This window comes from Terrapene carolina, unplaced genomic scaffold, assembly GCF_002925995.2.
Source record: "Terrapene carolina triunguis isolate 2854851 unplaced genomic scaffold, T_m_triunguis-2.0 Scaffold68, whole genome shotgun sequence".
Classification (NCBI taxonomy): Eukaryota; Metazoa; Chordata; order Testudines; family Emydidae; genus Terrapene; species Terrapene triunguis.
The window spans coordinates 68597053-68619759 of record NW_020664419.1 but is presented as its reverse complement, the minus strand read 5'-3'; the positions used below and the strand labels follow the sequence as shown (position 1 = coordinate 68619759).

Sequence of the window (22707 nt, the reverse complement as noted above, 5' to 3'; positions counted from 1 at the left end):
TATGCATCCGAAGAAGTGGGTTGTAGCCCACGAAAGCTTATGCTCTAATAAATTTGTTAGTCTCTAAGGTGCCACAAGTACTCCTGTTCTTTTTGCGGATACAGACTAACACGGCTGCTACTCTGAAACCTGTCATTATCCCTTAGATTTTCTTCCTGGTGAAATCCATCATTTCATGATCACTTTCACCCAAATTGCGTTCCACTTGGAGATTTGAAATCAAGAAGCATTCAATCTTCCAATAGTGGTACTGCCTAATAGTTGTCACCCAGTTCAGGATAAGTGTGTGTTGTCCAGAGGCTTTTTTGAAACACAAAATACCCAAGTTTCTCCCTGCAACCAGTACCGCTGCTTCATGCCTTTGCCTGGAGTTTTAGTCTAAATTAATTCGTGACTGAATTTGCTAATAACACCAAAACAGAAGCAAGTACACAGGAAGAGAGAACCAAACATCAAAGAAGTCCAGGCATTATGGATCGCAGACTGTGAAGGAAGAATAAGTTTTAGGACACTGACAACTTAACCATATTTACAAAAAGTCAATCGTTCTACTACTATTATCACGTTGGACACCTCAAAGTCACATCTATATTTATCTAGTTTTATAGATTTATTTCAGATGATAATTCAGATGCTGACAGAGCAAGTTTGGCAATGCATCAGAGTGCTTTCTGTTCATTTGCACCAGCGTGGTAAGGACATCACAACTCTCATACTCTATAGGTATAAGAGTCGACTCAGAAGAGCAAGGCTGTTGGAGGGGCATCCCACCCAATACACAGGTTGAAGAATGTGGGTGGTAGACCTGTCCCCAAACACACAGGTTTTAAGAAGGATTGGATTCAGGCCTGAACGTCTCATAATCCAGATTTATTTCCTCATGTGCTCCTGAAAAAGCACTGTACATAGTAGCAACCCAGCCGTGGCCTTCTCCTCTTCTGAGAAGTGCTGCCAGAGCCATGTTCCCTGTGCATGTGGTGTAAATCTTCAAAAACAAAACAACCGTCTCAGTGTTATTTGCTAAAAAACAACATAAATTTAACAAAAAATAATACAAAGACTTGATACCTCTACGGTAAATATGAAATCCTCCACTCAGGGAAAGGAAATAAATAGCAAGATACAAAGCTGGAGTGGATGGGATAGAATTGAGCAGCAAATCCCCTGCCTAAAACTGCATTTGTTTCCATCTTGACTCCTCTTGACTGTCCTAATGTTAGTTATTCCATGGACCCAAACATCAACTGCTTGCCTTCAGTCCAGGTGGGAAGACAGAATTTGGAGAAGGATCCATGAGAGGATTTTGATCATAAGAAGAGAAAAGGGCTTGTGGTTTAGTTTAGATAGGAAGATCAACAAAATGTATTTCAAATTTGACATATTAGGAAATATGTATCCCTCATTTTCTTTTATGGATAATGAGTGAGATTTTCAAACATGACTACAGAATGATGTACCAAATGTTTGAAAAATACCACCATATAACTTTAAAATGCAAATTGCAGTTAAATACACATACACATTTTCTTTTTCCACACAAGTCACTATTTAGTTTACTCATGCTATTTGTTCATTGGCTCTCAGAAGCAGACATGCCAAACCCACGGAAAAAAACACAAAAATTGGGCTTGTTTTTGGCTTAATTGGCTTGTGAGTTGCTTGTTGGCTAGTTTTTGGCTTGTAGTTTGTTGCTTTTTCTTTTTTGATCAGCTCCTCGCAAGCAGGGGCAAGGTGGTGGTGGGGAGGGGGGGGTAAGCGAGTCGGGATACACAGCGGGCCCACCACAGTCCCAGACTGCACGCCAGAGGGATCTAGTCACATAGAGTGTTGAGGTTCTTAGGGATTGCCTTGTTTTGGCCTTGTTTTGAAATGGTATTAGCTTGATTTTTGGCTTATTATGAAAATCGGGGTGCTTATTTACCGTGTGAAAGTTGGCAACTGTGCTCAGAAGCGTTCTTACATTCTCAGACAAACACCTGAGTAAACAAAGTGTTTAATGTAAGTTGACATTAGTTAGTAAGTTGACACCAGGTTAGCAGAAGACTGCTGGGTGACTACCTCTTGTCTGCCATGTCATCATAAACTCATCAAGGCTAGGACTTGTCTCTTAAATTGAGCTGATTAAAACTTGGAATTTCCATTCTGTGGGAAAGTCAAGCATTTCACAATTTCTTTTTGTCTTGAATTGGAACAAAAAGTTGAAATTTCAAAATTTCCCACAAAACGAAATTTCCAAAGTAATTCATTTCAATAAGGGTGAAGGGCTTCATTTTGACTTTTATAATATCAGATGTCAAAACAACGAGCTTTGACCTCATGGAACTAAACATTTTGATAACTTACTATTAAAAATGGTGAAACTGATATGTTCCCATGAAACGTTTTGATATTTTCAAATCTGCATTTTCCAATGGGAAATTGATCCATCAGAAAAAAATCTGGTAAGCTTTTCTCTTACTCTGTACAGCGCCAAGCACAATGGAGCCCTGGTCTCAGATGGGACTTCTAGGCACTGCTGTAATGCAAACAACAGAGGAGGCTTCTCTGTTTTGCTTGTGAGCCACTAGTTCCATTCTGAGAAATATTTCTTCTGGAGGAGGTTGTAATAGATCTGCATGGCAGCTCCTACAAGGGGGAAAAGTATGCCAGAGCCCTAAATTCAGGTCTTGTGCATTTCTGTTGAACCTGAACATTAAGTTCTCTCTCTTTGCTTCAGGGAGGCTTGTAGATTTATATCAGCTGATGTACTTGCATACTCAGCCACAGTAAACTGAATTGACAAGATACAAGGAGATAACATGCAAAAAGGAGCTAAATACCAAGAGCTAGATGGTAAACAGAGTGGGAAGATTGGAAGAGATGGGAGCAAATGAATGAAATACATCCCCAGCATGAAAAGATGGGTAATACCACATGGTTTAAATGCCAGGCACTAATACAAAAAAATATTTACTGAATGGTTTTAATTATACTTTCAGTATAAGGCATCTGTGCATATTTCGCAGAGGGCTGATATCCCTGATAAGCTATACCGGAAGATAAAGTTGGCATCTGATTAATTTAGTGACTGCTGCTTTATAAAACAAATAACTAAGGTGGGCAGAGAGTCACTTACTTTATATATAGAAGGAATGATTTGGTTCATTTTCAGCCTGTGAAACACAAAGACGTCATAAACTGCTGAAACTGCTAGAACAGTCACTCCTTGCTCCTTCCACAACATGCTGCAGCCAGCACAGAGTCCTGTCCCCAAGATCCAGCCCCAAGTGCTGGTTGAGTAGCTTCTTGTAGAGCAATGTTTAACATAACACATCAATGAGAGCAGAAAAAAGAAGCAGGCTCCAACATCAGCCCTCCCCACAATTCCTGCCACTGCTTCAGTGTGGATTGGATGAGACGCAAACAGCAGGCCTGCGATTAAGGTCCAATATCCATCCCCAAACAAGATTCTGGAGAAGTTTGTGAAAAGCCCGGTGACTGCAGCGTGTAACAGAACATTTACAAGGTGGTAGCTCCAAGGATCCATGCCTCCAACTGCATGGTTAATGCGAAAGGAGAGCGTGCAGAGAGGACGGTAGGACTTGTGACTCCCGCTGTGGGTGAGGAGAGTTCCCCAAAAATCATTGTAGAATATGTGGATCCAGGGGGTTTCTGGCAGAAGATCCTGGTTTGTCTTGATAGCTCGGCTATTAAAAAAATAAAAAGACAGAAATGAATCAAACAGTCAAAAAAGACAACTGAGAAGATACAATCATATTGCTACGGCAATGCAAAAAGGTCCTTGTTTCGTTATTCTTTATGTTGTGCAAGCAAGAAAATGGCATTATGTCAATGCTATTTTACTTTGAGTTCTGAATTTTTACTAGAGTACAAGAGGTGTTAAAAGTGTCTGTATCTATCGACTTTTTCTAAAATAAATTTCCATATAAATTGGCTTTTAAAACATTAGAAACAGATGTTATGCTGAAGCCATTAAATAAAACACCCTTCGATGACATTCATCTGAGTCTAGCCCATGAGCAATCGCTTAAGATTTGATGGGTTATAATTAAAATGTAAAAGAAATATGAAAAACTGACATACTGACAAACATTGTTGAAACAACTGATCCTCGAGCAATTCAGAACTAAAACCCCAGCTGGCCTTTCATACTCAAATTTTAATTTAGATGTTAGAATGATTCTGACTGTCATGGATGAACAATAACTACATGAAGTCACTAGACATATGCATATTTTGTGCTGCTACATTGGCCCGTTCATAGACTTTCCTGTATATATTTTGCCTGACATAGAATTCTCAGAGAATGCCATAGGTGTGGCCAGAAGACAGAGTATGTTAAGGATACAATTCCACCTTTTCTTCAAATATCTTAAATTTATAAAAGATTTATATTTTACATTTTAAGATGTACTACTCTATGAATTCTATGTTGTGACTACCTTACTGTAAAAGTAAAACTTAGTGTAAGAGCTTAGTTTTATCCGTTTGTGGTCTGCATGTCTACATTCAGCTCACTAGAAACCTGTTCACCATAACATTTGCAAAACTATTTATTCTTACAAATCCTATAATCTGTATTTACAAATCACAATATGGGAGAAGGTTTTAGACCCACACAGCTTAAATAGATGTCCAGTGTTCAAATAATAGCTTGCCCCATATGTAAAACAATCTTTATAAAATTCTTGTTTCAAGATGCCTTGTTCTAACTACTAAATACAGAATGGACACTGTTATTATTATTACTCAACATTTATATTACAGTAGCACCTAGAGTCCAATCAGGTCGAAGCTCCATTGTACTAGGAGCTGTACAAACATGTAGTCAGTGATAGTCTCTCTGAGTTCAGATTTGCTAGTTACAGAGCCACCTGTGTCAGGGCCTACCTTCCCAACTGGGACTAAATACAACAAATAAGCCCAGACATTTACCAAAAACATCACATGGCACGAAGAGGCCACAGCAAATGCAATTCATTTGCCAAATCACATTTATTTTCACCAAGAGGCTGCAATATATTGTGGAAAACACGTGCACCAGTGAACTGAAAAATCACTTCACAGTTCTTTCCAGTGACATGGCACAGTTAGAGAACACCCCAGAGCAAAGGAGCAGATGGATATGCCTTTTACTTCACTGACATGCTTCACAATTCGTAAAAACCCATTTTTAGAGTGCCCTGCTCTCTAAAGAGAAGGGATGGAATCCTAGCTCCACTGTAGTCTTATTTAACAGCCATAGTTAACAGGATGGAGAACTCTATTCTGGGAAGCAGTGACCCTGAAAAAGACTTGGGGGTCATGGTGGATAATCAACTGAACATGCGCTCCCAGTGTGATGCTCTGGCCTAAAGATCTAGTGAGGTGGTTGGAAGTATAAACAGGGGAATATCAAGAAGGAATAGACAGGTTATAAAACCTCTATTTGGCACAGGTGTGACCACTACTGGAATACTGTGTCCAGTTCTGGTGTCCACAATTCAAGAAGGATGTTGATTAATTGGAGAGGGTTCAAAGAAGAACCAAGAGAATTAAAGAATTGGAAAACATGTCTTACAGTGAGAGCCTAAGGGAGCTCAATCTATTTAGCTTAACAAAGAGAAACTTAAGGGGTGACTTGATCACAGTCTGTAAGTGTCGAAGAGCAGAAATTTGATAAGAGGTATCTTCAGTCTTGCAGACAAAGGTAAAACAAGATTCAGTGGCTGGAAGTTGAAGCTAGACAAATTCAGACTGGAAATAAGGTATACATTTTTAACAGTGAGGGTAATTAATCACTGGAACAACGTATTAAGGACTGTGATGGATTCTCCATCACAAGAAACTTTTAAATCAAAATTGGATTTTTTTTCTAAAAAGAAATGCTTTAGTTCAAACCAGTTTTAATTCAGGGAAGTCCTATGGCCTGTGTTATGCAGGAGGTCAGATGATCAAAAACATCCCATCTGGCTTTATAATCTATGAATCTGTGAAGATGATCGACAAATTCCCACTGAATTCAAAGGGGCCAGTATTCTACCCAATATGTTGAGAAAAGAGTTACTAGAACACTATGACGAGAAGGTTCTTCTTCTTCAACATGAAACACAGAGATACAACATTATGTTTTTCCATACTCACTCCTTCCACATGGACACACATGGACACGCACTAGAGAGACTAGCCAAAATCAAGTCTTTAAATTTAGACAGCAGAGAGGAAAGGCCTGAAATTCAGATCTGAAAGTAAATGTTGAAGCTGAAGTCCTTTTCTGCACTAGAAAGGATATAACAGACACTTTAGCTGGAAAAATATAAAAAGTGATCTCAAGAGTCTCATATAGGCCATCTTATTTTTTATGCCATTATTTTAAGGGACTTGTGTGTGAGAGTGACACATTTCTTTAATAAAAAATGCTTATATGATAAACTGTAGCAACTCCATGCAAATACTCTAAATGCCATGTAGCTCAGCAGTTCCATTGTCTAAAGCACATTCCTCTAATGCCTTTAGACATGCTTACTGTCTGCATGTCCTTTTGTCTCTGCACGTATGGAGGTTATGAAGAGGTCGCCATAAATCCTTTAAAGATCTGGTGATGCCTCTTAAAACACTTTACATTTTTCATTTTGAGTTCTGCTTCTACCATGGATCAGGTTGCCTGTGTTTGTTTTCCCAACCCCACAAACACTTTTTCCTTTCACTACTACTAATAGAGGACATTTTTTATTTTGGGGGATTGGGCAAGGGTGGGGATAATTTTTGTTTTTAAAAGCTTTTATCTGCTCCTGCTCTTTACTCCTTTTCGGAAATCTTAATAGAGCCTCTGTTTGTGATTTCACAATTGGCGATAACAGCTTTGAGAGCAACCAACAGAGGAACAGAAATTCACGGGAGAATGGAGCAGGCTTGGGGCTAGATACTGCACAGAATTACAACTATTCTTTGGGATAACAAAGTTCAAGGCCTTGGCTGACATATAGATTATATGGGGATGGCAGCACTGGCACAGATAAATCCCAGTGAGCGTGGCTAAGAGTGATTGAAAGATACACTGATGGAGTATGGAAGCTCCTTTAAAAGTTAAATATATTCTCCTAGGCAGAAACCCCAAAGGATAAAGTGGCAGTTCAATTGCCACTGCCCTAACTCAGGCAGAATGTGTATGTGTGTGGGTTTGGTCATTTTTCTGAAAACAATGATAAACACCATTATTAAAACCATATAAGTAATAGTTTTAAATAACAAAGTCATTAAATGATTATGACATCAATACACAGGAATAACATAACCCCGTACAACACAATACTTTCCCGATAGATCAGCTACATTTCATAAGGAGGGAAGTAGGGTACAAATTCATACTTCTTGTAAAGACCTCCCTTCTCAACTAGACACGTCACCCATATTCTCCTTCCCTCCAGAAACTAACCATACCTGTCTCATATTTGCAAAGAAGTATGTAGTGTGCAGTCCAAAACCACTGTCACTCAAGTAATTCTTTACAGACCTAGCAACAAATCTGTCATAACTCTAACCCTTTCCAGGTTAGAGCTCTTTATCTGCAAGCCTTGATTTAAAATTTTATGTACAGTATTGATCACACTCTGCTTAGGTATAAAATCCTGACATCTCTGAAGTTTCAGGAGAGCTTCAGTGCATGCAAGCAAGATAGCATATTCTAGCATTTTCAAGTAAATGTCATAAAAAAAACATAGAACTTGCTGGTTCCATAGCATTTACTTGATGGTTTAAGTCATATCACAGTCTGTCTCCTCTCTGCTCCAAAATCTATAGTACTGACAAAAATGCATTCCCTCGGATTATTTTTTTCTGAACTGTTTACAAGTAAAGAGGACTCTGTTCATCCTCTGGAGTGTGAGGAAACACAATTGAACAAAAGTTAAGTGTCCTACAGCAAAGAGGCAGTCTCCTATAGGCCGCTGGCTAGCATTCAGCTACTACTGTTTCATATTATGCAATCTAATAAAAAACATTCTAGGCAAGATTTTTGTCATTCATTGCACAAAAGGATGCAGGAATACAATTTCCATATAAACATCAGAAGAACCAGGCAGTACTAAGGCATATTGCAAACGTCAAATTTTAAAAAGCAAGGAATAGGAAATTTCACTATTGCTGTCTAAAGATAGACCATACTACACAAACATCCATAGAGTTCATAATACCCAGAGCTCATTGAGAAAGTATTTTCCAATACCACCCTCTAAAAGGAGAATAGGTAAAGGAAAATGGGAAAGAAATGTGAATTTTAAACTAAGTTGAAGTATTTTAAAAAAAATGTTCCACGAAGTGGCAGTGACTTTCTGTGCTTCCATGAAACAGACTTATGGACTCTCAATCCTAGGAAAGAAAATAATCAGTTCACATCATAATAGCTTAGTAAGGTTTCAAGAGGCAACTCCTTAAACCAATAAAATTTACTTTTTCATCAGTTGATCTTGTCTGACCATTCTGGAAGTTTACCAGATTTCTTTCAACTGCACAATTCAGAACAATCAGTGGCTCAAACTTAATAATCATACAGTAAGGCAATCCAGACCCCAGTGATGGTAGGGTCTGGGTTACCTAAACAGTCTACTCATTAGAAATGAGGCACTTTGCAGATGATAACTTAAACCTGAACACAGTTGAAGAAAGAGTTGAAAGTCTATGGCTCTAACACTACAGGTATAATTATTTTATGGAATGGCATTGGTGATATTCTCAGAGAAAGCTGCTTCTCTTAAACTCCTATTAAAAGGTGCAAGTGATAAAAAGTGAGGGATCATAACAGGAACTCACTAGCAAGAAGAGTCCAGCAAAAGAAAGAGTGGGGGGAAATGAACAGACCTGAATAAAGGAAGAGATTATAATCCTCACTCAGAGGCCTGAAAACACTTGTCCCCAAATTCAAAAATGGGCAAGAGAAAAGGAGAAACACAATTCTAGATATTTATTCTTATTTCTAAATATTCTCATTAATTCCCATTTTAAGTCAATAGGGTACATACAAATAAACATCATAGCATGTGCCAAAAAGGACAAATGGACAAAAGCTACAGCACCTAAGATCACCACTGCAGGACCGAGCTGCAAGGACATTCGCTATACCAGTTCCCCTCATACTTACAGCTGTGCATATATAGTTTACATTAAATATCTTATCAATTCCCCCAAATAAAAAACTCTAAAGGAGACTAATAAACAAGCTTTTTCATTTGTTTTTTGTTTTGATATTTGAAAATTGTTATTTGTATTAAATTAGGAAGCAAAGAAATAACTTAATTTTGCTACCCTCACTGAGTAACCAATTCAAGAGCAATTTTAAGAGCAGCTCCTCTTAACACCTTGGAAAGCACTGCTGACATGTTCCCTATAATGGCTCCTGCACTCACAACATTCTGAGTTCTGCACAGATAGAAAGTAGTATTAATTGTTGGCTCTGGGAAAGATTTTGGGATAAAAGAAACTACAAAATGCCACACTAGCACTGTCTTCTCCCCCTCTCGTACTAATAGTTTTCCTTTGGGTTATATCCTGCAGATTGGTCCAATATTGCTAATGGTAATAATAAGAGAAACTCCAAAGGCATTCACCGCGCTGAAAAAACTGTAAACTCTGTTCTCTCTAAAAGGCACCAGGTCACAGGGGAAGTCGTTTTTCAAAGCTCCAACACAACTGGCATTTTTACTTTCAGCCAGCCACAGACAAGATTTGCAGACTTGTTAGAGAACCTACTTTCTTCAATTTTTAATGCCTGCCCATTTCAGACGTCCCAGGAGAGTGGGATGTCTTACTCATAGTATCAAAATGGATTGGTTTTGAAAAAAAAATTCTTATAGTCAGCCATCAACACATTTGAAAATGGAAGTCTGATAAAGACAAAAGCTCTGATGGCAAAACAATTCCTATCTCCCCATCCAAACCAAAAAAAATCTCTAGCACCAGCTATAGAATATTTATTTGCCTGTATCTGTGCACACCTAGGAGCACAAGCGTGTCTCAGGCAAGACTGTTTCAACAAACTCCAAGAATGTGAAAGATCCAATAGTTCACACTCACAAAAATCAACAGATGTTTTTTAAATTAACAGCTATATATGTCCTAAATGTATATGCTAGTGCTAAACTGATCCAGGTGTTATCACCAGGGTAAAAACCAGATGTGACATTTTAAAATGATTTAACACATTAAACCATGTGTCCAGCTTTAACATTGCTAATGGTCCCCACATGTTTAAAATGAACATCAGTATTTGAAGTACAGAACACATTTTTACCAAAAGGAGAACACCTAAATACATGCAAGAGGCTGTTGTCCCACTTGGGCTCATGTCAAACAGACAAAAGTCTAGCAACATTCTGTACTGGTAAAGCTCCATTTCTTTATTCCTGAGATCCTTTTGGAATCCTGTAAGTCAGACCGCTGCCACTAAAACCACTAGCAAGAGTTACTGATACTCTGCAAAGTCAGAAAAATTTTCTAAGTGCATATAATGTCTTAACAGCTTAGCCCAGCATCAACACATTAAAACTTGAGTCATTCAAATGTTTAAGTACCTATAAGCACTAAGGATTTAGGCCTGAATGCTCAAAAGGAGTTAAGCATTGTGATACAATACCTAACCCTTAGGCACCTAGAAAATTACAGGAACACTATGATTCACAAAGCCTAAGTTAGGCGCCTAGACTCCCTATACAATGAATTGGGACTGATAGGGCCCTTAGACTGAGATCCACAAAAGCCAGCACAGTAGGCAGGGAGCCGTCAAACCTAGCCAATCCAAGATACTGACAAGGGGTGTGTGTACTAAACCCCACCCTTCTCACGGAGATATACTTGTATCCGATTAAAAGGAAAAAGTTACAATATAGAAAAACAAAGTCAGTATCAAGTCTACTGCTTTATACTGTGCCTAGTAAACTTCTGCCAATACTATGGATCTTTAATATGAGTATAAACAGATTTACCCATGTCACACTGAGGACTCTTACACTGAAGAGGGAAATCATTTATCTTGTGTAATGTAACACAGGAAGTAAGAACTATGCACTGAATATGTTGCTGGTATATGGGCCCCGGAATAAGATGTAAAAAATGGTTATAGTGTTGATAAGTCCCTGACCATCAGTAACAGTAGTTCCATACCAAACCCTGTTAGCTTAGTGCAGTAACTGAAAAAAACAACATGTAATGGGCCTTTAAGATCATTCTTACTCAGAAACAGCCACAGATCAGCAAAGCGCTTAACCGCAGACTTAAACTGAGATGGGCAAATTTTTAATCTGAAAGTTGTTACCAAAAATGCAGAGTCAGGTCAAGTGAAACATTTTGTGAAATTGTGTCTATTTCAGCTAATTGTTTCATTCTATGGAAAAAAAAATCCATACATGTCAAAACGATTCATTTTGATATTTCTGAAATAATATATTTCCATTTTTTCAGACTAGATTTGGGCACCATTCACAAAATGGGTGGTGGTCGAGAAGGAGGTGGTGGTGATGCTGCTGCTCCTCTTATACTCCATGTCCCAGGGATTATGACCCATAATTTTTCTCTAATAGTCATTGGGCCATAGCCACTGGGAAAAAGACTATGACCCAGTGCCTAGGGCACTCACCTGGGCGGGGGAGACACCCTGGTTCCAGGTGCCAATGAATATTATTTACACAGAGTGAAATAGCTTCAATACGAGAGGCATCCATCCCAGAATAGCCAATAGCTTGGCTGTTAGAGCACTCCTCAATTCCAGATGAGATGTGTGTTCAAATCCCTGCTCCAGAGCAAGGATTCAAACCCGAGTCTTCCTTCTCCTATATGCGTGCCCTAACCACTGGCTGTAAGAGGGAAGAACACCACCACTTCCTCTTTTGTGAATCTAATTCTTCATTTCCTTTGCTTTTATTAAAAGTTCCCCCCCCAAAAAAAAAATTCTTTGGGTTGGGGGGTCAAACAAAACCTTTCGTTTGACCTGAAATAAATGTTTCCAACTTTGTTTGATTCACTACTGAACATTTAAAAAAAAAAAAAAAAGTTTCACTTTGACCCAAACCCAATTTTATTTTATTTTATTTTTATTTTCTGGAACTGCCAGCAAACCAATAAATCAGTTTTTCCACACAGCTCTATGCTGAAGGCGTTTCCTGAATTGGGACCTACGTGAATCATAGCTTTGTAAGAGTGAAGGGAGCAGATTTAGCTTCACATGTTCACAAGAACTATCAAAACATTAATACAAAGACAAGAACAAAATGCATAGAGAAAGGTTACAATTCCACAAATGTGCCATAACCCCTTGTGATGTCTAACACCACAGTATAAGGTGCTGTATCCTTTCCATATTTTACAAATTCCCGAATACCCTTGAAGAGAATTATCTTTCAGAGTGACATAACATTTCCAGAATGTGAAGAAAAAAAATTGAAATTAATTAAAATTACAGTCAAACACAATGGACTTGAGAATTCTAGAAACTGTGCTTTGATTTTTTTATTACCACTATGTAAGATGGTAACCAGTAGCCTATTAATTGCCAGTTCCTAAACCCCAAATAACTTTTTGAATGAAGAATTCTCTCTGCATTATTCCAAAGAAGGAAGAGTGGCTTAGGAGTGACAGAAGCAGTAGTTTACAACACTCAGGGGTGAAAGTAGAAATAGGGACTTACCGGTACGGGGCTGGGTTGGGGCCGGCTCTGGCCCCTGGAAGGGGCGGGGCCTCGGGCAGAAGGGGCGGGGATGGGGGGGGTCAGAGCCAGCCCAAGACCGCCCTGTACCGGTAAGTACCCTCCCCCTCCCCCGCTGGGGTAGCAGCGGCAGCTGGGGGCTCTGGCAGCAGTTTAAAGGGCTCAGGGCTCGGTTACCGCTATGCCCCAAGCCCTTTAAACCATGGCCGGAGCTCCCAGCTGCCGCTGCTACCCCAGGGCTCCAGCAGCAGGGCTCCAGGGGCTATTTAAAGGGCCGGGCCGTAGAGGTAGCGGGAGCCCTGCGCCCTTTAAATAGCCGCCGGAGCCCCGCCGCTACTCCAGGGCTCTGGGGGCTATTTAAAGGGCCCAGGACTCCCCTGCTTCTACCACACAGGCCCTTTAAATAGCCCTCGGAGCCCAGGGGTAGCGGCGGCGGGGCTCTGGCGGCAATTTAAAGGGCCTGGGGCGCCAGCCGCTGCTGGGAGCCCCAGACCTTTTAAATTGCCGCCTGGGGAAGTCGGGCCACCCCGGTACGGTGCACCGGCTCTTGCCGGTATGCCATACCAGGACGTACCGGCTTACTTTCACCTCTGACAACACTGGAATGCTGTTGGGCACTAGCTGGATTTCACTAAAGAAGTGTGCTGCAGTTTATTGATTTTCTTTGACTAAAAGGCTTTGAAAGCTTTAAATAACTAAAGGTTAAAATTTTCTTGGTTACAAGAAGGTTGAGATACTCTATAAAATATTGTCCTCTTCAAATATGATCCTTTCAATAACTAATTTTGAAGTGTTCAGACATTTCCTTCTCTTGCATCATACCATAAGAATAAGCATACTGGATCAGACCAATGGTCCATCCAGCCCAGTATCCTGTCTTCCCACAGTGGCCATGCCAGATGCTTCAGAGGGAGTGAAGTGAACAGGGCAATTTATTGAGTGATCCATCACCTGCCATCATCAAGTTCCAGCTTCTAGCAGTCAGAGTTTTAAAGACACTCAGGATTGGGTCCTTGACCATCTTGGCTAATAGCCATTGATGGACTATCCTACCTGAACTTGTTTAATTATTTTTGAACCCAGTTATACTTTTGGCCTTCACAACACTCCCTGGCAACAAGTTCCACAGGTTGACTATGTGTTGTATGAAGAAGTACTTGCTTATGTTTGTTTTAAACCTGCTGCCTATTAATTTCATTGGGTGACCCGTGGTTCACATGCAGGGGTAAATAGCACTTCATTATTCACTTTCTCCACACTATTCATGATTTTATAGACCTCTATCATATTCCCCCTTAGTCATTTCTTTTCCAGGTTGAACAGTCCCAGTCTTTTTAAATCTCTCCTCATATGAAAATTGGACCATACCCCTAATCATTTTTGTTGCCCTTCTATGTACTTTTTACAATTCTAATATATCTTTTTTGAGATAGGGCAACCAGAACTGCATGCAATATTCAAGTTGTGGACGTTCCATGAATTTATATACTGGCATTATGATATTTCCTGTTTTATTATCTATCCCTTTTCTAATGGTTCTTAACATTCTGTTAGCTTTCTTAACTGCTGCTGCACATTGATCAGATGTTTTCAGAGAACTATCCACAATGACTCCAAGATCTCTTTCTTGAGTGGTAACAGCCAGTTTAGACTCCATCATTTAGAATGTTTAGCTGGGATTATGTTTTCCAAGTGCATTACTTTGAATTTATCCACACTGAATTTCATCTATCATTTTCCTGCCCAATCACCCACTTAAGTGAGATCCCTTTGTAACTCTTCACAGTCTGCTTTGGACTTAACTATCTTGAGTAATTTTATATCTTCTGCAAACTTTGCCACCTCACTGTTCACCCCCTTTTCCAGATCATTTATGAATATGTTTAACAGCACTGGTCCATGGGAGGATCCCACTATTTACCTCTCTCCTCTGTGAAAACTGTCCATTTATTCCTACCCTTTGTTTCCTATCTTTTAGCCAGTTACTGATCCATGAGAGGACCTTCCCTCTTATCCTGTGACTGCTTACTTTGCTTAAGAGACGTTGGTGAGGAACCTTGTCAAAGGCTTTCTGAAAGCTCAGGTACACTCTATCCTAAATTTAATTTCTGAGTCTGCTCCCATATACTGAAGAAGCATCATGCCTCAGTAGTAACCTTTGATGTGCCTGAAATATCCCGTTTTTTAACCAGATACAAAAACCATCCTCAAAACACATCCACACGAGACTACATGAAATCTGAAGCCCTAATTAAAACTACTGCATAGCATAGTACAACACTGCTTTAGTATCCAGAGATGGGGGTGGGGGGCAGAAATGAATTTGGAGTAGTGGGAGAACTAAATATCTTCTGATACTCGGTATTGTCAATCCGCTCTCAAGAGGTAGCAGATAAAGGTAGGGTAAGGAGAAGAATGGCTTGTGTCTTAGAGAAACTCAGGGAGCAGACACAATCACTTACTGTGCACAATCTTTCTCTAAGAAACCTTGTTGAAACAGATATTTAAACTCTTAAACCAGAAAAATGTGTTGTGCTCCTCTCTTTGTCGGTTCATCATGGTGTTTACCCCAAATAATACTTTATGGCTAATTCTGTTCTGCTGAGATATTAAGCTCTTGCATGATGAGCACTTAGGTTACTCTTTTGCAGCATTTTGCAGGCCAGCCAGTAGTTTGGAAATAGCTCAAGATTTTGATATAAAATTTAATGCCAGCTCCTGATACATGGCCAGAATTCATAGTTAGAACTTCCGCTGACCTTTCAAATCTATTTTAGTTGATAAAAGTGGGCCCAGCAGGCCTTATTAGATTTACTGTTCTATGGTGGAACATGACACTACACTATTTCTCTTCCCTATTTTCGTTCAGAAAAAAATAACTTTACCACATCTACATACAGTAACTCAGAACAACATAAAATATTAAAGAAAATAGGAGGCATTTCAAGGCTCCAAAATGTAATAGCTACAGCAATTAAAGGGATACAGACAAAGAAATGCTGACTCTCTTATCTAGATTTATAAGATGGGCATGAAGAAATTCCTTGTTTTACAAGCATCCTACTGACTATCTTGAAACATCCAATCTTGAAACAAGTAAATAAATCTGAGGAATAACTGAGACAGTTTAGGTTTGCTGTGCTATTCATGCAGCAATAGTCACTCATTCACACACATTTCTGTTTCTTTTGAGTATACTGTGGAAGGAGTTTGGGGTGGGGGTTAAGAGAAAGGGGTTTCTCTTATATACATTTGTGTCAGTCATTAATTTTGAAAACCTAATTTTTGTAACCTTGTTTGTACAAAAAGTTTTGCAGTTAAACAAAATATTTTGCTGCAACTAAATTCCAGAAAACTTGAATATTGCAAATAATTGTTTCTAAATACTAGCCTCTGCCACTCAGGCTTGGTCTACACTTACCCCCCAAGTCGAAGTAAGGTACGCAAATTCAGCTACGTGAATAACGTAGCTGAATTCGACATACCTTACTTCGAACTTACCGCGGTTCAGACGCGGTCCACACGCGGCAGGCAGGCTCCCCGTCGACTCCGCGGTACTCCTCTCGTTGAGCTGGAGTACCGCAGTCGACGGGGATCACTTCCTGGTTCGATTTATCGCGTCCACACCAGACGCGATAAATCGAACTCGGAACTTCGATCCCCAGCCGCCGAACTAGCACGGCAGTGTAGACCAGCCCTCAGTAAGTTAAGGCTTAAAATAGGCTGGTCCACAGACATCCCAAAGATACTAAAACCTGGATTTTATTCCTAGTCAATGAGTGATACATGGGAGCTTACAGAGGTAGAAATGAATATAGAGGAAACTTCTCAAAGCACAACAAGGACACAGACATGGTCTACTTACCTTAGCTCAAATAGAATAAAAAGTGCTTACTTACAGAAAATAATCTCCTTTCCTCAAACCTTTTATTTATTTGCCCAAAAAACCACTTCATTACCAAGACCTGGTCTACACACAAAGTTGCACTGTTCAAGTAAAGATGTTAATTTAAACCAATGTAGTAAAACCTCTGCACACACAAAGTTGCACTCTCTTACATTAATTTAAACCTGGCTTATATTTTGTTAGTTTGCACCTGGAAGACCTGGTCTACCTACAAAAATGCACCAGTTCATATTGCTCAAGTGAAATTATCATTAAGGATATAATTTTGTCATGGCATTGCAGAAGTCATGGAATCTATGACTTCCAGAGACTTCCATGACTTCAGCCCTGAGGCGGCAGGGCTGGAGCTGTCAGCTGGGACACCACAGCTCCCAGCCGCTGTGGGTGGTGTGGGGTTCTCAGCAGCCGCAAGTGACAAGGGGACTCTGGAGCTCCAAAGTGGGGCCCCCGCAGCTTCCCAGCTGTCGCGGATAGCGTGGGAACCCTGCAGCTGCCCCACTGCCTTCAAGCAGCAGGGACCCCAAAACCATTGCGTGCTGGACCCTTCTCCCTACCCATTTTGTCATGGATATTTTTAGTAAAACTCACAGACAGGTCACGAGCTTCTGTGAATTGTTGTTTATTGCCCGTGACCTGTCCGTGACTTTTACTAAAAATATCTGTTACAAAATCTTAGCCTTAATTATCATCAAACATTAGGTAAGTCAAGAACAAAAGCCAGACAAACTTCATAATACCGAAACAGATTCACCTCCAAAAATTCTTTTTTTACCTTCACAACTCCTTTTCAACCAGGGTCTAGGGCTATGAAATGTCACACATCTCATGTGACAACGATGTATTTGGCAGCTCTCTCAGGCATTCCCACATTTCAGCCGAATTATCACACATTCAACGGAGCTATATAGGAAGGCAGCAGGCATTTGCCTGAAATTCTGCCTTTTGACCACTAGAAGCTGCTAATAAGTAAACAGCTATCCTCCTCCTCTTCCTGCTCCTGCTAATGGAGCCTAATAAGAGACAAGCATCCAGGATTTGTTGGCAGCTGGAAAAGAAGGCAACTGGGGACAGCAACAGAGAGAGAGAGAGAGAGAGAGAGAGGAGAGCAGCCCAACAGTAATACACAGTATCAATTCAATTCTCATTGAAAGTCAGTGGGACATAGGGTATGTCTACACTACAAACACAATATCGGCACAGCTGCCGCATGGCAGCCACGCCACTGTAGTCCTATAGTGCAGACACTTGCTACAGTGACAGAGGGGGTTTTTTCTGTCACTGTACTAAATCCACCCCCTTGACAGGCAGTAGCTAGGTCAATAGAAGAATTCTTTCCACCTAGCAGCATCTACAGCAGGGATTATGTCAATAGGGGAGGGAGGGATAGCTCAGTGGTTTGAGCATTGGCCTACTAAACCCCAGGTTGTGAGTTCAATCCTTGAGGGGGCCACTTAGGGATCTGGGGCAAAATCAGTCCTTGGTCCTGCTAGTGAAGGCAGGGGGCTGGACTCGATGACCTTTCAAGGTCCCTTCCAGTTCTAGGAGATAGGATATCTCCATTAATTTATTTTCTATTTAACCTAACTACGTCACACAGGACACAGCTCTGCACTATGTAGTTAGGTCAACCTAAGTTTTAGGCGTGGTCCAGACTCCTAAATGCCTACCTCACTTTGGAAAATGGGATTTAGAGCTTTACAATAAAATGTCAAAAAGCACCCAGTTCAGCAGTATACATAAGAACTCACATAACCTTAAGTACATGAATCAGAAATGAATTTTAATGCTTATTCTGAATTTGGAGGAACAAATATATTCCATACATTCTGTGTATGTTTGTCTGGCTAACTTACAAAACTAAATTTAAAACCAAGCATTTCTGAAAGTCAAATACTCTAAGTCATGCAGCAAAATTTCTTCCCCCCCCCCCCCCCCCCCCCGCCCTCGCCTCCACCCCCCACCCCCACCCCAGAGTTTTGCAAAGCCTATGACTAGTAGTAGCGGAAATAGCAGAATTACAGTTGTACTTTGAGTTCCCAACCAAGTCATGACCTCAGAGTGCTATATACAGGGTAGCAATATAAAGCACAGTCCTTACCCAAGAGCTTACAATCTGAATTTAGGGAAAGACGTACCTGGGCGGTTAAATAAACAAATGTAGGAGGTAGCAGTAACCATAATGGGACGATTTCCCCCGCTCTCCGTAGCTGGAAGATGTTTGTAGGCAACATGCAGAAAATTACTTCCCTTTTTCTCTTTTTGGTAGTTGCTCCCTTCCCCTTGAAAATATTTGCTAGGATACCAAAATGCTTTTCTTTTAAGGGCTTAAAAAGATTTATGTGTTGTTTTTTTTATTTTAATATTTTCAAAGGATGTTAATTATGGTGATTTTCCCATATTACTGTATCTAGTGTGAGCACTAGACAGCCAGTCTTCAAATTTTCCAAGTCACATAATACAGAATCAAAAAGTGTCAAGTGAATCAGAAAACCAACTGATACCAATCTTCAAAATCACCACTGCCCAATCTTCATAATCCAAATTCCTAATTTCTCTTGTAGAGAGATACAAGGGAGTAGACTGTTAGTAGCTATTTCCAGTAAGACATGGGAGAAAAGAGGGCAAGAAAAGACCTGATTAAGACCTCAGACCCAAAGTTAAACTGCACACAAACCATTCTGTACTTCCAATGGAATAGTCTGTGGAAACAGGGAAAACTCTCAAGGAATGACACTCAAGCAGGGAAAACAAAGCCAATTTAGTGTGATGAAATAAGCAATAAGCTTTTTAACAAAAATTACAACTTTTCAGTTTTGCTTCGGTTTAAATTACTCTATGAAAAAATTCTACACACCAAGTAGTATTGAAGCATTATAAATTTCTTATTTGGTGTTATATAACAAGTGGGCAGTTCTAGTGTTTGACTGAGGAGTCATAAGGGGAAGAATTTAGGAGAACAAAGCCTAAACTTAATTTCTTCCTGAGAAAGCCCAACTACAGGAAAAAGGGACAAGTTTGATGGTGGTACAAAGGAACCAAAAATGATACAAGTCACAACTGGAAGGAATGGTGTCCCTAGCTTCTATTTGCCGGAAGCTGGTTACTTGATGATTCTGTCATTCCCTCTGGGGCACCTGGCACTGACCAGTCGGAAGACAGGATACTGGGCTAGATGGACCTTTGGTCTGACCCAGTAGGGCCATTCTTATGTTCTTAACTAGTGTGTAAAAGTTAGAAAATACAGGCTAAATAATTACTTTTATATTTAAGTTCATTGGAGGGCATTCAAAAGGCTTTTATTGGATGCTGTCATAAATGAAGATTAGATTAAAAGCCATGCAATGAAAAAAGGTTATCGGACCACATAAGGCTAAATTCTGATTTCAATTATGTTAGTGCAAATCCAGATTAACATTGTAATAATGCCTGATTTACATTAACGTCATAGAGATCAGAATCTGGCACTGTGTATTTATGGAAGGGATAAGCTAAAATACAGCTACAGCCAAACTTTAGGGGTCAGTCCGGTGAAGCCATGGGAGTTTGCAATCAACTTTACCAGGAGCAAGTGTTCAGTCTTTCAGCAGAAATTTTAGATTTCCAAGCATAAAACAGGACAATCTGAAATTATTCCTTCCTAAATTTTTAGAAAAGCTATGGATGGTGAACAAAAGGAAGATAATTTCAGTTCACCTTGAGTGCTATTAGCAGAAATCATACTTCAAATCAGCCTTACTGGTAGGGTTGCCAACTTTCTAATCTCACAAAACCAAACCCCCCTGCCCAGCCCCCTGCCCCTTCTTGAGGCCCCACCCCAGCTCGCTCCATCCCTGCTCCCTCCGTTGCTCGCTGTCCCCCACCCTCATTCATTTTCACTGGGCTGGGACAGGAGGTTGGAGTACAGGAGGAGATGAGGGCTCCGACTGGGGGTGTGAGCTCTGGGGTGGAGCCAGAAATGAGGGGTTATGAGTGCGGGAGAGGGCTCGGGGCTGGGGCAGGGCATTGGTGTGCGGAGGAGGCATGAGGACTCTGGCTGGGGGTGCAGGCTCTAGGGTGAGGCCGGGGCTCTGGGATCGGGCCAAGGGGTTCAGAGTGCAGGAGGGGGTGTGGGCTCTGGCTGGGGGTGTAGGGTCTGGGGTGAAGGAGGGGGATCCAGGCTGTGGCAGAGGATTAGAGTGTGGGAGGGGTTCAGGGTGCGGGGTCCCGGCGGCTCCCAGGAAGTGGCTGCCTCGTCCCTGCAGTGCAGCCCCTAGGTGCCTGGGCAGCCAGGGAGGCTCCACACGCTGCCCTCACGTCCACAGGCGCCACCCCCGCAGCTCCCATTGGTTGTGGTTCTCAGCCATCGGGAGCTGCAGAGCTGGCACTAGGGGCCCCCGGTGCACCACCTATCGGACTTTTAACAGCCTGGTCAGCAGTGCAGACCAGAGCCACCAGGGTAACGCCTGGTCGAAAACCGGATGTTCCGGTCGAAAACTGGATGCCTGGCAACCCTATTTAATGGCTATAACACTGCAACTGCACAAAGTTGAGATGAATTAGCACAGATCTGAGACAGTAGCTGTGACGTTGCAGTCTATATGATTTTATAAATATATGCTAATGAGTGAATATAATGTAACTGGAATATGCTTCATGCAAAAGGTCTCTTGTAAGGTATCATTACAAAGCTTATAATCTACTGAGTGTGATCATCCTATTTGTATAAATGTACCACTCTTGTATCCAGGGCTGGCTCCAGGTACCAGCTGAGCAAGCAGGTGCTTGGGGTGGCCAAGGGGAAGGGGCGGCACGTCAGGCTCTTCGGGTCCCTCGGTCCCTCTCGGAGGGAAGGACCTGCCGCCAAAGTGCCACCGAAGAAGAAAGCGGCACGGTGGAGCTACAGCCGATCGCTATCGCGGCTTTTTTCTTTCTTTCTTTTTTTTCCGCTGCTTGGGGCGGCAAAAACCCTGGAGCCGGCCCTGCTTGTATCTAAAACTAGAAATGTGAAATATAACTCTGAGAGCCATCATGAAGAATCCCCTAGCTACCACCTGAGCTGGAACAAGAGCTGTACCAGGGGAAAGAATTGTGCCCAGGTGTGGAAGGTGTCCAATCTGAGGAAAAAACTTATTGAAGCCCCTCAAAGGGTGAGATTATCTGTATTCAGTTTGATTAGACATAGATTTGCGTGTTTTATTTTATTTTGCTTGGTGACTTACTTTGTTCTGTCTGTTACTACCTGGAACCACTTAAATCCTACTTTCTGTATTTAATAAACTCACTTTTTACTTATTAATTAACTCAGAGTATGTGTTAATACCTAGGTGGGCAAACAGCTGTGAATATCTCTCTATCAGTGTTATACAGGGCAAACAATTTATGAGTTTACAGATTTATTTGGGTTTAGACCCCATTGGGAGTTGGGCATCTGAGTGTTAAAGACAAGAACACTTCTGTAAGCTGCTTTCAGTTAAGTCTGCAGCTTTGAGCAAATAATTCAGACCCTGGGACTTTGTTGGAGCTGACGGGCATGTCTGGCTCAGCAAGACAGGGTGCTGGGGTCCCGAGCTGGCAGGGAAAGCAAGGGCAAAAGTAGTCTTGGCACATCGGGTGGCAGCTCCCAAGCGGGTTTCTGTGATCTAATCCGTCACAGTAGCAGATTTCTGAAACAAGCCTATCTGATTCCATGCTGGAGCAACTGACTGGATATATATTTCTGTACTGGTTACATGACCACAGGGGTGTTCCAAATTCAGCTAGTTCAGGATAGATTTGTTGTGCACAAGTTCAGTTGCCTAGGTTTGTTAGTTTGAAAGTTCTTCATGTTCATCTCTTTCATCTTTAGGCATGAGCTTTGTTTCTGTTGTTCGTGTGTTTTGGAATCAGTCTTTGCCCCGCTGTAGTATATATTTAGAGACTAGACAAATTTGGTGAATACTCCATATTATAAATTCACATGTCTACAAATGTTGCTCTTAAAGCATTATCTCTCTCGTCGTCTTCCTCTCCCCAAGTTTACACCTGCCCAAAACTATAGAAACAGAAATAAAGCATTAATCTTCCTGTAACATCTTACCTTAGTTTAATATGCTGTCCTAACATAAAACCTGTTGCAACATGGTTTTCAGAAGCTGAAACTCCATCCTCCCTT

General features: G+C 40.9%; 1 protein-coding gene across 1 annotated transcript in view; it reads right to left on the bottom strand.

The window, feature by feature from the left end:
• TMTC2 (transmembrane O-mannosyltransferase targeting cadherins 2) overlaps window positions 1–22707 on the bottom strand; it is a 371684-nt gene that overhangs the window by 224251 nt on the left and 124726 nt on the right. Inside the window, exon 2 of the mRNA XM_029910867.1 lies at window positions 3116–3686. Coding sequence (XP_029766727.1) covers window positions 3116–3686 — 571 coding nt within the window. The remainder of the gene's footprint in view (window positions 1–3115; window positions 3687–22707) is intronic.